This window comes from Balaenoptera musculus, chromosome 20, assembly GCF_009873245.2.
Source record: "Balaenoptera musculus isolate JJ_BM4_2016_0621 chromosome 20, mBalMus1.pri.v3, whole genome shotgun sequence".
NCBI lineage: Eukaryota > Metazoa > Chordata > Mammalia > Artiodactyla > Balaenopteridae > Balaenoptera > Balaenoptera musculus.
Window position 1 is genome coordinate 47,133,811 of NC_045804.1, and position 15,924 is coordinate 47,149,734.

At 41.3% G+C, this 15,924-nt stretch overlaps 1 protein-coding gene across 2 annotated transcripts in view; it reads right to left on the minus strand.

Moving 5' to 3' along the window:
• Positions 1 to 1,086: 1,086 nt before the first annotated feature.
• METTL16 (methyltransferase like 16) overlaps positions 1,087 to 15,924 on the minus strand; it is a 60,991-nt gene continuing 46,153 nt past the window's right edge. For both annotated transcript variants that reach the window (XM_036836549.1, XM_036836550.1), the window contains 2 exons: positions 5,351 to 5,524; positions 1,087 to 4,795 (listed from right to left, as the gene is read on the minus strand). In XM_036836549.1, the coding sequence (XP_036692444.1) occupies positions 4,172 to 4,795; positions 5,351 to 5,524 (798 nt within the window). In that variant the 3' untranslated portion in view covers positions 1,087 to 4,171. The remainder of the gene's footprint in view (positions 4,796 to 5,350; positions 5,525 to 15,924) is intronic.

Genomic DNA, 15,924 nt, shown 5'->3' on the forward strand with positions numbered 1-15,924 from the left:
TTTCTAATACTGTACTGGCACAAGCACCAAGAGGTTTGTACTTGGGAGCATTAGAAAGTTCAAGACCATCAATGCCCTGCTCCAAGAGGCAGAGGCCAATCCATTCTCACTAGTAAGCCTCTTCTGGGTTTTCCTGGGGTTAGTGCCCATTCAGCAAACTGATTCTCCTGAGCATTAACATCTCCAAAAAAGTTGTGGTCACATCCCTTTCCTAGGGGCACCTCCTGGCTGGCTGTAAAACTGCTGCACCTTTGAGACCTTCCTTCTCTCAGAGGGTTCCTTAGTTTTCCAAACTGGACCTTCTTCCTCCTAATATACAGGTCTGTTGCATGGCCACCTAGGACATCTGATCCTGGGCCATAAAAATAAGGGCAGCTGGAGCTCCCCCTTGAGCCCACACAGACCCAGGGTTAGTGACAGACATGTTCCACACAGAAACACCTCTTGTAGGAAAGAAGGCCCAGCTAACCTGTATAATATACCCAACACAGAACCAACTGTGACAATGTTTTATGTAAATAACACAGCACATGCATGCTCTTCAGCCAGCCAGATAAACCAAAACAAGAATTAAAAGACAAAAGAAGATTGAAAGCAGCTTCTTTCTTAAGGCTCTCTATACTACTCTTCCTGCAACAAAAAGCTTTTGAAAAGTTACTATTTAAAATCACTAAACATCCCCCTCTGGTACCCCCATTAACTAGAGACCAATAAAAAGTTGATCCAAGGGACTGACCCAACCTGGATATATTTTAGAGTAGCAGGACAAGTCAACTGGTACCATAAAGAAACATAAAAAGGTTGAAAGCTTATGCCCAGACTGCAGGGTGGTGGGGTTTTCCTTCTTTCTACTTTTATCTCTCTGATTTTTTTTTAATGTTAAAATGTACTTGCTTCCATAAAAATATTTATCTGAGTAGCAACTGGGTATTTCAAGACAATACCAAGGACACAATTTTATCCACGCCACAGTGAAGTTGATAAAAGGGCCAAATACGCCCCCATGTGGCTACAGAGGAAAATGCCTCGGTTTAAGTAAGAAGGAGGGGCTTACAGGAGGCCTCGAATTTTCTACAGGCCTTTGCATCTTTTTCACACCCTGCAGTTTTATTACTTGTCAGAGCTTAGAAGTTGGTGTGCTCACATGGTAAGCTTTGATTTCTATCAAGAGAAGAGAGGTTTCATGTTTTTAAAAATATATACTAAAGTTTTAAGTAATCCACACGCACCCTTAAGATCAGTTGAAACTCCAACACAGAGACACTAACCCTACTAGGACAAGCAGCGATGCTCTGGCGTGTGAATACCTGGGCAACGATGTGGGGTGAAGGGACCAAACTGCTGGAAGCAAAGCAGATTCCAAAGAACAAAAGCAGCTTATTCCCCTCCTTGGAAAACAAGTTCAGCTTCTGTTCCCACTTTGGTTATCAAGAGATCAGAAGCCAATGCAAGGGACCAGAATAGAATTTAAGATAATACCACAAAGATTGAATTCCATACCAATCCATCAACATGAACTTGACCTCTAGACACTTCGGCAAGTATCACTCAACATTATGATACCTGGGTCAATAACCTATTTCTTCTAAAAAAATTCCTTTTCCCCATATCAGAGGTGTAGGCTACCACATATCACACACATTGTAAGTATATGCATAAGTGAAAGAATTTTTAGATGTCTTTTCAAAATGTTTCAATGTTCTCTCATTAGATAGAAATAACTACTCAGAGAAGGAAATGAAGACACACAAATGCAAAAATGGCACTCACAGCTCTGGCACTGGAAGCTTCTGTTGTCACATACTTTTTAAATTCTAAGAGCATTAGCTTAACACCTATAAAACGTCCTCCATGACACCAGGCCTTAAACCTGGGGCACCAAACACATATAGACACAAGACACGTCTCCTGTGCCTCCAGGTCCACAGAGGATTCTTTGGAGACGTCTAAGTATCAGACTTAAACAAAGGCTAATACTGCGCCTGAAGCTCATCTTGAACAGGCGAGGAGCATAAATAATGCACTCCTGTGACAACATGGAAAAATACTTACAAGACATCAGATGAGAAAAGAGCATAATATAAAACTGAATATACAGCATCAACACAACCAAAGTTGAACCCACACACTCACACACCCCATCTACAGAAAGAGATTAGAGACTAGAAGGAAACACTAAAATACCAATAGTGGCTGTGCTTCAGAAGGTTGAGACTAGGGGTGATTTTGAAGCTGTTTTCTTTCATCTTTCCAAATCTTTAATAATGAGCATACACTACTCTTTTATAGTGAAACAAACAAGCAAATACTTAGTGACCACTTATCAAGTGAATGGTTGTCACCTAACTCACTTATCCTAAAATTTTCTGAAGATATAAACTAGGTTTGGGTCCAGCATATGATTCCAATGTGTCCTAAGAGGTAAGCAGAGCAGGATGGTGTGGGTGGGTACAGGAGATGAGCACAGGAATCTAGGGCCCTGCAATGAATCTTGGCTCTGTGGGACCCTGGGTGTTGGTTTCCTTATCCTGTCAAAGAAGAGGCTGGACTAGCATAGTGGTTCCTAATCCTCAGTGAGTTACTAACCGCTCTCTCTAAGTCAGGGACCCTTCTCTCCAGAAAGAAAAACCAAACATGTCCAGAGCTTTTGGAAATAATCCAGGAGGCTATGGGTTCTCCAGAGGCCCACGACCAGGTTAAGAACACTGGTTGGTTAATATGTTCTCTTCTGCAGCTCTGTCTCCACGGCCACCGGGAGGTATAATGTGGTCCTATTTCCATTTCCTGTATCTTTGCTGAGGGGCTGGTCTAGGTGCTGCCAAAGTATGCCAAGGTCATCAGTTTTCTGCCCCAACCAATGCCACCTTTTAAAACTGTGGCTTAACTACACAGTCTTCTTTGCAGATAGCAAGGAGCTCTGGCACCATACTCAGAAATTTCAGGCTAAACAGAACCCTAGGCTGCTGGTGTAAAATCAAGCCATGGAAGTCAAGCACAGCAGAGGATAACTGAGACACCAAGAGAATAAAAGAGAGACTCCTTTTCCGGAGACATTCCTGCCGAGCCCTGACACTACAATTAGAAACATGTTTTAAGACCATGGTTACCTCAACCTTAGAATTCTCCAATGGTAACAGGTAAACACAGAAGGGATTACAAGGGAACCCCAAAAAACCGTCTTTGATCAGCGACAACTTATCTGCCAATAGATGAGACTTTCTTAAGCAACTTACTACACATAACTATCTTGCTCCATTTTTATTTCAATCATCAACCACTTACCCATTCAAAGCCAAGAAAATATTTTCCCCAACCCCAGGATTCAAACAGGATTGACAGTTTTCAATTCTGAATACTCTTATATTAGCTCCACTTCAAATGTCGAAACAAATAAAAAAAAATCACACACCAGTAAAACTGCTACAAAATAGTACTTTAAACAGGTTGGAGGTAGGGGTATGGCTTCATTCTGCTGTATCTCAGTCACATCTGGCAGTTTTGCTTCCCTAATTCTGTTTCTGAAATAACCAACATCAAAACAGACAAGAGTCAGGAATATGCCGATGTTTCCGACGTTTCCAGGCGCTTCCTGATTGGCCTTTCTTCCTGGCATTACTGAGCTTTCTCTCCCTGACTCTCCCGCCACCTACCATTAGGCCAGTTCCCTTCTCAGGACTGACACAGGGGTCATCAATTATATGTACCCAAAGTCTTCAGTCTTAAAGGTGACTTTAGAAGAAGGTACAGGGCTACCTGGTATACCACCTCCACCAGGGGGTTAAGAAAGTCACCCCTTCTCAGGAAGCAACCAGGGGTGACAGAGAGAGCATGATGCTCTGTAAGCTCTGACCAGGATCAGACTGCAAAAATAATCCTTTCGGCCTCAGAAAACCAGTCTAAAGCTAAGGTGATCAGCTTAAGTCAGGTTTGAATCCCTTATGAGTTTATTGATGGCTTTTTGTTGATGCAAATAACCACAATTCTTCCTCTGAACTACCATATTACAGTGCCCTGTTAACTTAAAAAAAAAGGGAGGGGGGTGTTTAAAAGTGATTAATTTGTTTCAGATAATTCCATATAATGCTACCAGTGGGCCAATGGTGGGATTCAGCTTGCCACCCCGCAGGCTACACTCCAAAGCAAGCTGCTTTACTGTGCAAGAAGTTTGGAGTTAACTAGCAACAAGCCTGAAAATTTGGTTACGTATGTAAGTACAAAGTTGGTTCATCAAATCCCTGTTCTGGCCCTCAACCCAATGCATTTCAACTAAGGCATCATCTACCTCCTTCTTAACGTTTATCAAACACTTGAATAGGTAACATCCAGCCGCTCTTTGGAGATGGTTCCCTTTTTCAGACACTGGGTTGCTGAACTGCTCAGAAGCCTCTTGGTCCTGGGCTCCATTACTAGAGCCTTTACAACTTTCCCAAACCTCCATCTCTCCCTTTTCCTCACTCCTTTCATCCTCCATGGGTTCTGGGTTTTCCTCCTGGGAAAGCGAGTCCTGGTTTGGGCCATGGCCCTCCACAGTGGCAGACTCGTCTTCCCGTAGAGCAGGCCCGCACAGAGCACTCTCCTGGGGACCATGAGCCAAGTCTTGGCTGCTGCCAGACTCCTTAGCGGGGGACCTTTTCTCTTCCAAGGCTTGGATGACGTTCTTGGGAGCTCGGGGAACTTCTCTCAGTTGTCTCACTCGGTCCCTTTTCTTCCTCCTTAAGTGAATCCAGGAGTTTTCTATGGCTGTTAGGAAAAGGCTAATTTCCTCCTTTCCACAGGGAACTCGTTTATGCTGGACCTGTTTGGAGGAAAAACAGAATTTTATAGGAAATCACTTTTCTCCTCTGAAAACTCCTTAGAACTTTCTTTTTTAAAAAAGAAAAGAGGGCTTCCCTGGTGGCACAGTGGTTAAGAATTTGCCTGCCAATGCAGGGGACACGGGTTTGAGCCCTGGTCCAGGAAGGTCCCACATGCCGCGGAGCAACTAAGCCCGTGCGCCACAACTGCTGAGCCTGTGCTCTAGAGCCCAATGAGCCACAACTACTGAGCCTGCGTGCCACAACTACTGAAGCCCGCGTGCCACAACTACTGAAGCCCGCGTGCCACAACTACTGAAGCCCGCGCACCTAGAGCCTGTGCTCCACAACAAGGGAAGCCACTGCAATGAGAAGTCCGCGCACTGCAGCGAAGAGTAGCCCCTGCTTCCCGCAACTAGAGAGAGCCCCGCGCACAGCAATGAAGACCCAACGCAGCCAAAGATAAACTTTTTTAAAAATTCAAAAATAGAAGAAAAAAATAAAAGAAAAAAGAGATTATTATAAGTACTTCTTCAATGTGCTTATTAACCAGGTACCTTCAGATCGGTGAGAATTTTTTCAATCCATGTTGTCACAACTACTATGCCTTCCACTGTCTCAGAGCCCAAAGACGATGCTTTGAGGGATAATTCTTTCATCACAGATTCCAATACTACAAACGTAATGGGTTTCCTTGGCTTCTCTAATTTTCTTCGCTTACTTGGTGGTGACTGAAAGAAAAAGAAGGCATGGGAGAAGAAGAAAGGTTATCCAAATAATTAAATCTCATGCCTTATAATGAATTCAGCTTGGGAAATTTCCATGACCTCTGCTACCAATCACAGAGCACTAAAAACACAAAGGCCTTTGCATATTTATTTTTAATACTCAAAACAACCCTGCAAAATGGGTTTATCATCTCCCCATTTTACAGAAGGGAAAAACTAAGATACAGAGAGCCTATGTAATCAGCTCCAGGTCACACAGTTAGTATTTGTCAAGTTAGGATTTGAACCCCAAAGCCAGGTTCTTTTCTGCCATACCATGTTGCCTGTGTTCTGGCTATCAGGATGTAACTCCCCCACTTATTAAATGTCCTTAATCTACCTGTTGTGCCCAAAACAGGCCTGTGCAAGTATTTCTTTCATGGCACCTCAAGGACCCCAAGGGCATTGTGTTCTTTTCTATAAAGAAATGCATGGCTTAACATCACCACCTTGTAGCCTGAGTTTATACTTGCCAAGGCTTGAAAGAAAGCAGCTGGTGAGCCACAGCTTGTGAGATCACATGCCAGGAATGACCAGGGCCACCAGAATTGCATGGGCGGAAAAGGACGCTGAATCTTGGTTAACATTAGGGCCAAGCCATTGGCTAGCTAAGCACTGCCTCTCAGCTGGGGTGAGGGGACACCAGTACCGAAGAGAACAGTGGATTTGAAAGCTGGTTCCACATAACTCAACGTTGTCGTCTTTCTTTAAATTTCAAGCTTGGAAAGTGATTTACACTCTACCCACTAGAGGGACTCAAGTTCCATTTTAAAAACCAAGTGACACTGCTGTATTTAAAGTTTATTTCTTTAAAGTAAAAACTTGCTAAATTTTTTTAAATGACTCAGTTAAGACCAGATATATTATGGATACTTTAAGAGACAGACTTGTAGACAACTTTTATCAAAACTTATAAAAAATTAAGCTAATTCTAAGGTTAATGGGTCAAAATGAGCAGGATTATAAGAAGAAAGGCTCAAAAAAAGGAAACACCTAGTCAGCTTTGAAGATCTTTTCCTAAAAAAAAGCCTGTGATAATTGTGCTGCTAACTCCAGTTCTGCCTGGAAACAGTGACAGAGCATGTCCATATACACACACAGTCAGGTCCAGTTACTGGGTGAGGCCTTATAGGAGCTAACCAGCAACTCCCTACCCCACACATACACAACAAAATATCCAGTTTATTCTATGCTAGAAAACTTTTAGATGGTATTTCTTAGAAACAATCTACATTTTCTCTTTATACCAGATATTAACTAATAAAAAATGGAAATTAAAGAACAATAGAAAACAAGCTTAGAAGAAAAGGACCAAAAACAAAGGGTGTGTGTATGAGCCAGAAGCCTGCTCTTGAGAAATGAATGGTGGACTCTAAGCCCTGAGTCTGAACTTGCTCAGTTAATGTTTCAGACAAGATGAGACAAATTCATGTTGACATGAAGATAGTAGTATTGTTATTACTCAATCACCCAGCATAAGAAACATAATTTCTACAATTACAGAAAGCCTAACATTTTGCACTAAGGAGCTTAAGATATGATTATTAAGCTGGGGGTGAAAAAAGATGGTGGTGTTGTAGGAGGAGGATGGGGGAGAAGAATCAGATTCCCTTTCCACTTCCTGACATCCAAGGCTGTTAACATGGAAAGGTCACCGTCACAGGGCCATCCCTGACAGCACACCAAAGGTCATCTACAAATATTGCTAAAAGGATAACGCCCCATCTCTCTTCTGACAGAGGTGGTAATCATTTGTGCTCACAAATTCCAATCAGCAAAGTGAAGATATTGCTGTGTTTCTCATTTCCTGCACTATTCTTCTCCAACAGTAAGAATGGACTCATCATCATTTCTAGAACTAAAGGAGAAAAATGCATCCTCACCAAACTTAACAAGAGCTCTATCAAGGATCCACTTTACAAGTTCTAAGGGAGTCAGAAACAACGAAACAGTTTATTGCCTTGTTACACCAGTACTAAAATGAAACCTTCTCTATCTCATATATGGATCCTTTACCTTGCATCCTGGCTCCAGTGTTCCATATACAATGGTCAATCAAGAAACCTGGTATTTCTGAAGATTTTTAGTGAATTGTTTTAATACACACACATATTCTCAGGATTGTTTTAGTTTTACTCTATTATAGAAACTAGGTAGGCACTCAAAGAGACAGATTATTTATACTTTAGAAATTATCAAAGTTTTATAGCAATCATTCCTCTCCCTTTCTCGTTCGTACTGTAAATTCTTAGTAGGCAGGGCCAGAGTAAAATACAGGAGCAGGTCTTAAAGAAATTAATAGTTAAATTCAACCCCACAGGTTCAACAGTAGGTAACTGTATATATACCCTGTTACAACACCAGTAAATAGAGGCTGTCTGTTTTTCCCCAATTGAGATGATCTTAATTTGCTAATATGCTTTTAAATCTCAAACCACAAATATTTTCAATGAAGACTTCTACACTCAAACTGTCATAATATAGTTTAGAAGACAAAGTAACATAAATAATTCAACATTTTAAAGCATAAATTTAAAAATCAATAATTTACAATGGTTAATTCAGTTTAATTGAAAGAATCAGAAGGTGAATTTACAACTGGTTTTGGATTAGAAGATGAACTACTGTATTACCCACCTGAAATTACAATGTGAAAGAAGTTTTGTGGGGAGTTGTAAATTTGTATTGCTTGAACTGCAAGGATTCAATGAATAAAAATCAACAGGGGAGGAGCGTCAAGTGTTACTAGACTGAAACCATAAATTGGACAAAAACAGTTCTTCAATTTTTAAAATATGCTTTACCTAGCAGAGCTGTCTTTAAATTTCTTAAATCCTCACTCTTACATTAATTTCTAGATCTCAGTGGTACAATTAGTCAGGAGACTTTCAAATTAGGTGTAACCTGACACAATTCCGTGTAGCATGTGTTATGCTGCTGAAGCTCTGCTGTTAACTACAGCTAACGCAGAAACTCCCAATGAAGCCACAGGCTGCATGAAAGCTTTAAGAGCTCCCTCGTATCTGCAGGAAAAGAAGGGAGTCAATCACTAAGATCTGCTGAGCATGAAGCCACAGCCTCCTCGTTTAGACAAAGCAGCTTCTAGAATGGTCTGGAGGGGAAAGGAGTGCTCTTGGCTACTGCACTGGGGTCTTCCCTGCTCTCCCATACTCTGAATGGCTACTGCCCCAGGTCCTCCAGGAACAAGCAGAATGTCTGTAAGCTGTTTCAGCACAGGCTGTCATTTATGGAGAAACAAAGCCAAGCAGCCAACACTGACACCTGGCTGGAATACACACAGGAGGTGCACTGGGAAGGACAGTCAGACCATCTTGCCTTATTCAAATGTGTATCAGCTCTGCTGCCATGAAGTGGACAAAATATTTTGTTGTCTAAGAGTGTGGCTTCCTTATTAACAGCCCAGTGGCATTTCTGTTGTTACCTAATCTGACAGGTTACTGTTTTTAAAATGTCCGCGTAATCTTTCCTAGATATATGCAAAAACAATAAAAAGTAAAAAATCAAGGGGAAGAAAAGTTTATGTAGAATGGTACCTATCTAAGAAGGGGCGGCTATAACTACATGTGTATTTCTTTGTAGTAAAACAACCAAACAAACAAAAAACAATGGAAGGATAAATTATAAAATTGTTTAAACAGTAACCCGAGGAGAAGAGGGATTGATTGGGGTGAAAGAGACAAGAGAAAGAAGCTAGACTTCTAACTATATCCTTTTCAATATTTGATTTTGAAACCATGGGTAAATATCTTTTACAATTACAAAACAAAATTAAATAGCACAAAAAGAGGCAATCCCTAAAAGTATGAAGTAGAATGAAACAAATGAACGTAACTGTGTACAGACTTGGTGGCATAAACCCACAAAAAGGAAACATTCCAAATGACTTTAAAATCCATCATGAGACAGTCCCCAAGGACAAAAGAATGGAGAAAAAAAAAAAAAAAAAAAGCTATTTTCACAAATCATTTGGTGACGATAACTTTGAGACTGCCGTGGTGTATCATGGGCCAAAACAAATGAGTAATTAATTATGGTCAAGGACTGAGATTTCTGGCATGGAATTTTTCAACAGGAGACATAGACAGACAATTGGTGAAGTTAAGTAGAAACTAAATAGAAAGTCTGAACTAGGATGTATTTTATCTTTAAAAAGAAAATCGAAAAATAGTTGCTGCCAGCTCTGGGGAAGAAAAAAAAATATGAACTGGGAGCAACCTGTCATACTAGACAGCAAGGGAGCTACCCAAGACCCTAGTATGATAAGACGACTCAGCATCCAACTTGAATAAACACTCCATGGCCAAAGATGGGACATAATCTGTGCACCAATAAAGATAATAAGTGTAACAGACTGAAAAATACTGAAGTGTAAATCCATGAGTTCATAATAGTCTAAAAACAAAACCTAAACCACCCTCTTTGGTCACTTCTGGGAGATGCTAGGGAACCACTAACTCATTATTCTTGAAACTGAAAAGTAAAGCAAAATAATCAAGCATTTATCCTGCCTTTACCAGATGAACTGTACCTCAACGTAACCAAATAATTGATAAGGGGAAGTTTCTCTTTGTAAGTACTTTAGCAATAAATAAAGAAGGAATAATAGAATCGGAATATCAACATTCTGCAACTCTAAATGAATTAATGGATCCAGGCAATGATCATCAATGACTGCTCACATTGCAAGAAGACAAAAGCAAACATTATGTGCCTCCTGATGGAAGTTCTGAAGCATACCACACACCACCTAGAAAGCAGTCTCCCCCCCTCCGATCAAGACTGTACAATATCTGATCACGTCTCTGGTTCTAACTGCCAATTTACAGGAAAGACAGGGTCTGAGGAACATGCTAACACCACGGAGATGAACTCAGAAAAATCCAGATGTAAAAAACTCTATAGGACAAATATCCCAGTTTCTTTAACAAATAAATTACAAGGGAGTGGGTGAGAGAAGGGGGAAAGAGGGGGTGGGCAACCAGACTAAAAGCAATTCAAAGGATATATCAATCAACTGCAACACGTAAAACTTAGTAAGACTCTAGTTCGACAAACTTTAAAACATTTGAGACAGTAAGAAAAATTTGATCAACTGTACAGCCAACATGAAAGAATTATGAATTATTGTGGTTATTTTTTTTTAAAAGAATCTTCACCTTTTACAGATAAATATGAAAACGGTTATGGATAATATACTGTCTGAGATTTGCTTCAAAATCATCAGGGCAGTGGGAAGGAGTATATGGAATACAGATGAAACAAGAATAGCCATGAGCTGTCAACAGTTAAAGTGGGTGATTGATAGGTAAATACTAGGTGTCTTCCTAGACAGTCAATCGACTCAATATTAAAATTATTTAACTTCAAAAACTAAAAACAAAGATATATATTATGGAATAGAATACAAAATTCAAATGCATATTAAAGAGAAAAGAAGAGACTTCACGAGTACAGAGTGCTTCCTGGGAAATTCTTTATTGTCACCTTGATGCCCAGGGATTTGTCAGAAAACATTTCCTCCTATTGCTGATACTTCAGTCGAAAAGTCTGAGAATCACTGTACCACATCATTTATTCCTTCATTTTCATTCATTTAATAATTATTATTTGAGGACCAGACACTATACTAGGTTGATGCCACATAGAAGACACAATATGGACAAAGAATAGTGAACACAGGAGCAGGATCCCAGTATCAATTTAGGAAGAGTGAGGGCAAACTTCACAGGTGGCAGTATCTGAACTAACTTGATAGATGAGAGTCTGATGGTCAGAGAGGAATCTCTTGGAGAGGGATCAGAGAGCAGAAGCTCAACATTATTGGGGCATCAAATATGGAGGTGGGTGAGAAGGAATGGTAGGGAATGACAATACAATATATTTTACTGAGCATTTACTATATGCCAGGCACTGTGTTAATTATATTTAATCCTCAAAACCCTATGTGGTAGGTACTATTATTACCCCCATCTTATAGATGAGGAAACTGAAACTTAGAAAAGTAACCTGCTCAACATAAAGCTAGACAGGGGCCAGCACACAAAAGGCTTTTTCTATACACTATGCAATAGTTTTGGTGTTATCCACCATGCCACAGTTAAACAGAATACCAATACAAACTACTAGGTCACAAAGAAGTTCATGCAGAATACAAATGACTGAAAGAGGTAAGTCCAGAGAGATGTCTATGGGCTGCATGGTTAAGAAGGCTTTATGCAGAAGCTGGAATTGAGCTGGGCTGCAGTGGAGGGAAGTTCACGGGAAGGATCAGAGAAAGGGCTGTGAGCAAAGGCTGTACAAAGTCAGTTATGGCTCTGGCATCATGAGAAGACCGTGGACTTCTAATATCGTAGAAGACAGTACAGTCAGGAAAACAGGGAGCAATTAGGACGGAAGGGAAAGTCAAAGACAGATTTGGGAGGCCCAAGGAGCCACTGAGGAGCTATACATTCTTTGAATGGTGAGTTTAGGATGAATCCAAGTGACTGTTACATGGAAGGCTGTTGGGATGGCCTATAAGCAAGGTGATGAAGGGTTGCCTGAGTAGGTTAATATATGGCTAGGCTGGAATAAAAGGCAGTCCTTTGGCAGTACAGTGAGTAGGAGCTTAGGCTGTGAAATCAGACTAATCTGGGCTCCAACCTGACTTTTTAGAGCCTCCAATTTCCTCATCTAGGAAGTGGGGATAATACCACGTACTCGACTGTTGTCAGGTTTAAATAAAATGACATAATGTGTGTGAAGCATTCACATCACAATTTAAAGCACTATATCCACTGCTTTAAATCTACTATACCTACTAACGTCCTGCTTGCAATGCTGCTCCTTAGTAGAAGTCCTACATCATTCCTTTTAACATTCAACAAATACTTATCAAGCACCAACTATGAGTCAGACACTGACAATTCCTCCTCCGTGAAGTCCTCTCACACTAGCCCAGCCTGAACCATTTCCTTTTCTGAACTCCCTAAGTCCACACCATTCTGGTCCCTGCCATTCATTTCATTACTTACTCATATATAAAATTTTCTATCAATACTTCACATGTTTTTCTCCCCCATAAAACTAATCACCATAAGGTACAGAAAATGGTATCTTATTCCTTCAGTATTATCACAATGAACATCACACTTAATAAGAAAAGTAATTAAGAGGAGGAGCCTTAGCTTTGGTTTTGGTCAAGAGCTCAGCTCCCTAACCATCACATCTGTTTTATAGCACACTATACAGTCTGGTATAGTACTGGTTTTCTAACCGTGTCTTAACAGCAGAATCCTTTCAATAAATAAAATTAATACATAATACTGACAAAAGCAGATCAGCTCTGTTTAAAATGAGAGAGAACCCTGAAGTACCAGCCTTACATCTGCCCCCAACTGTCATCCCCTGGGCACCAACACGGAATTCCTCCTCTGTCTAGAATTAGTTTGAGAAGCTGTGGAATAGTACGTGGAGCACTATCAGAAGAGCCCCACTCGGACACTAACAAGGTTATGTAATTAATCTGACCTGTTCCCTCCACTTGTTCTCCAAAAAGCCCTCTAGTTATCACTCCCTAGACAGGAAAGATCCAGGCTCAAAGGAAATGTCTTGAACCCAGGGAGGTCATTTTTTAAAACCAGAGTTCCTGGTTTTAAAAAATGCTGGGTGGGGCTTCCCTGGTGGCGCAGTGGTTGAGAGTCTGCCTGCCAGTGCAGGGGACACGGGTTCGAGCCCTGGTCTGGGAAGATCCCACATGCCGCGGAGCAACTGGGCCCGTGAGCCACAACTACTGAGCCTGCGCATCTGGAGCCTGTGCTCCGCAACAAGAGAGGCCGCGATAGTGAGAGGCCCGCGCACTGCGATGAAGAGTGGCCCCCGCTTGCTGCAACTGGAGAAAGCCCTAGCACAGAAACGAAGACCCAACACAGCCAAAAATAAAAATAATAAATAAATAATAATAAAAAAAAAATTAAAAAAAAAAATGCTGGGCAATGCTCAGACCAAGAGTGCACAATTTACTACGGCTACGTTATTTTCCCTTTTTCTTTTAACAAGTGTCAAACTTCTGAAAGCAAAGCAAAGCAAACCTAAAATAATGCCTTGAGCAACTAGAGGAGAAGCTCGGACAAAGAGGCATTATAAGTGGCTTGTTAAAATTCTGTAAAGAACCGTCCTTACAATATGCTTCCTTATATTTGTCATCAGTCAGAAATGAATGTACAAAATTCTATCAACACTAGGACTCATCTTTTTGCTGTTAAAATAAATCCAGACAAGAGCAATGGGCTTAGTGTGGGCACCTGAATCAGAAGTGAATTAGAATTTTTCAGCATTCAGCACCAACAGAAACGAATCAGTAGGCCTGAGATAAGTGAAAACATTAGTTGCCATAGTAACTTGCACATTTACCCTAAAAAGGCGGGAGTGGGGGTGGGATGGGGAAGTAGGTCAATATTTCTGCTTAACTAGCTCTAGTCCTTGGCTTCCTCTCCTCACCTAAAGCAGCATATCCTCCTCCCTCCCCGCCACTGACAGGAGCAAGAGGAGGAAATGAGGTGACCATTTCAAAAAGCAAGGAGTGGGAGAGGTCCAGGTAGAGGGAAGGAGAACCAAGAGGACAGTCCACTAAAAACGTCCCGAGTGCCTTGGGACTACCCCTGGGAAAGCAGATGCTGATCAAGGGCACCAGTGCTAAGAAACTGTTGCTGGGTTACCACAAATCAGAAATTGCCAATTTCCCTGTAGCAGTTTAAGTGTACCTAATGGAACACTTGGGAATGCATTATTAACAACTTTGGGTTGGGGGTAGTGGTGGGGAGGGATGAGTACACTGGCATGGGAGAAACCTGAGGCCCTTAGCAAGAGGCATTCTTTGATGGCTGAAACTATGAACAGGGCTCAAGGACAGCCTAAAAGACAGGGAGGGAGGGAGCAAGGAAAGTAAGCTGATTTTGCTACCCAGAAACATAGTGCTCTTTGATACTCTGATTTGAAATAGCTACTAATCCAAGAGGGCAAGGGTGACGCTGGTCCCTGAGATGGCCTGAAGAGTGCCAGAGCTCATTACCAGCTCTTCTGCCTGCGGTACCAACAAGTGCAGAAAGCAGGTTAAACAGAAAGCATTTGGAAACAGGTGCAGTTCCATTTTCCTGCAGCTGTTAGTGTCTGCACAGGGATAAGCTAGGACATTACTAATGATTTTAACCATTTGGTGGGAAAGCCCTAGTGTTGTTCTAGAAGACAACAGAAAGGATAATCCCTCAGGGAGGTCAAAAAAGCAGAACCATCTTTTTTAACCAGTGAGAATTTCAAACACAAACCTCTAGATACCCTACTGCATGGCACAGAGGCAAGTCTAGGCTTCCATCGGCAGGCCAATCACACTTGACTGGGAAACTTATTTCAGTACAGCAGCACACCTAGCTGCAGAGCACAGGAAGGAAAGGCTCAGTTTCAAATCTGAGCTCATGTATTCAGAAACATCTGCAAATCATCCCCTTGTACTTCTGCACATGTCTCTACTCCTCTGCCCTATGGGAGAAGGAAAGAGCCTCATAGACACAGCAACATTTAAGAGAGGCTCTGGAGACCAAGCGTGGCCAAGACCTTGGGAGAGGAGCACCCAGAACAAGCCTGTGGTGTGGACAGAGGATTAGAGACGGCAAGGTACCAGGTACCTAAATACCTAAATACCAGGTATTTAGGCCTCCGTAAATACTGTGGGAAGAAGCAGCCCACGCTGAGCAACGTGTGCCTGAACGTTAAGGCGGACAGCTCCAGGCAACAGTAAGTCAATCATTCTTCCAAGGGAAATGTGAGAACAAACAGATGCTATTCTATTACCACCTCTTAGCACGGCCCAGAAAAATTATTCGGTCTAAGCAGTTCAGAAACATTTTTCTTTTGCATATAGCAGCACAGAGGACAAAGAGAATTTTGTGGAACAAATCATGTTTTAAAACGTTCTATTACGGAAGAATGTTCAAGCTCAAGCACATGCAAAGTAGACAAAATAGGGTAATGAACTATCACCCAGCTTCAAAACTGATCAGTATTCCAGTGCTAATCTTAAAGCCGAGACAGAACCCTTCACTGGAATGATCTCTAAGTTTTACACATCAAAAGCCTGCAACCCCAAATGGTAATTTCTACATCCACCAGGAACCCCAGGAGATAGCTACTCTAGGAAAACAGCAGTGTTAAGAGAAAATAAACAGACTTCAATTTCAGTGCTTGAGGAATATCTAACAGAATAATCATACCCACAAAGTTTTTGTACCTGAATTTTTTAATTCCTAAAAGATGCATTTCCAATTCATTTATGTCTGCTGAGTAACAATCAATGAGTTGCACAAACTCAC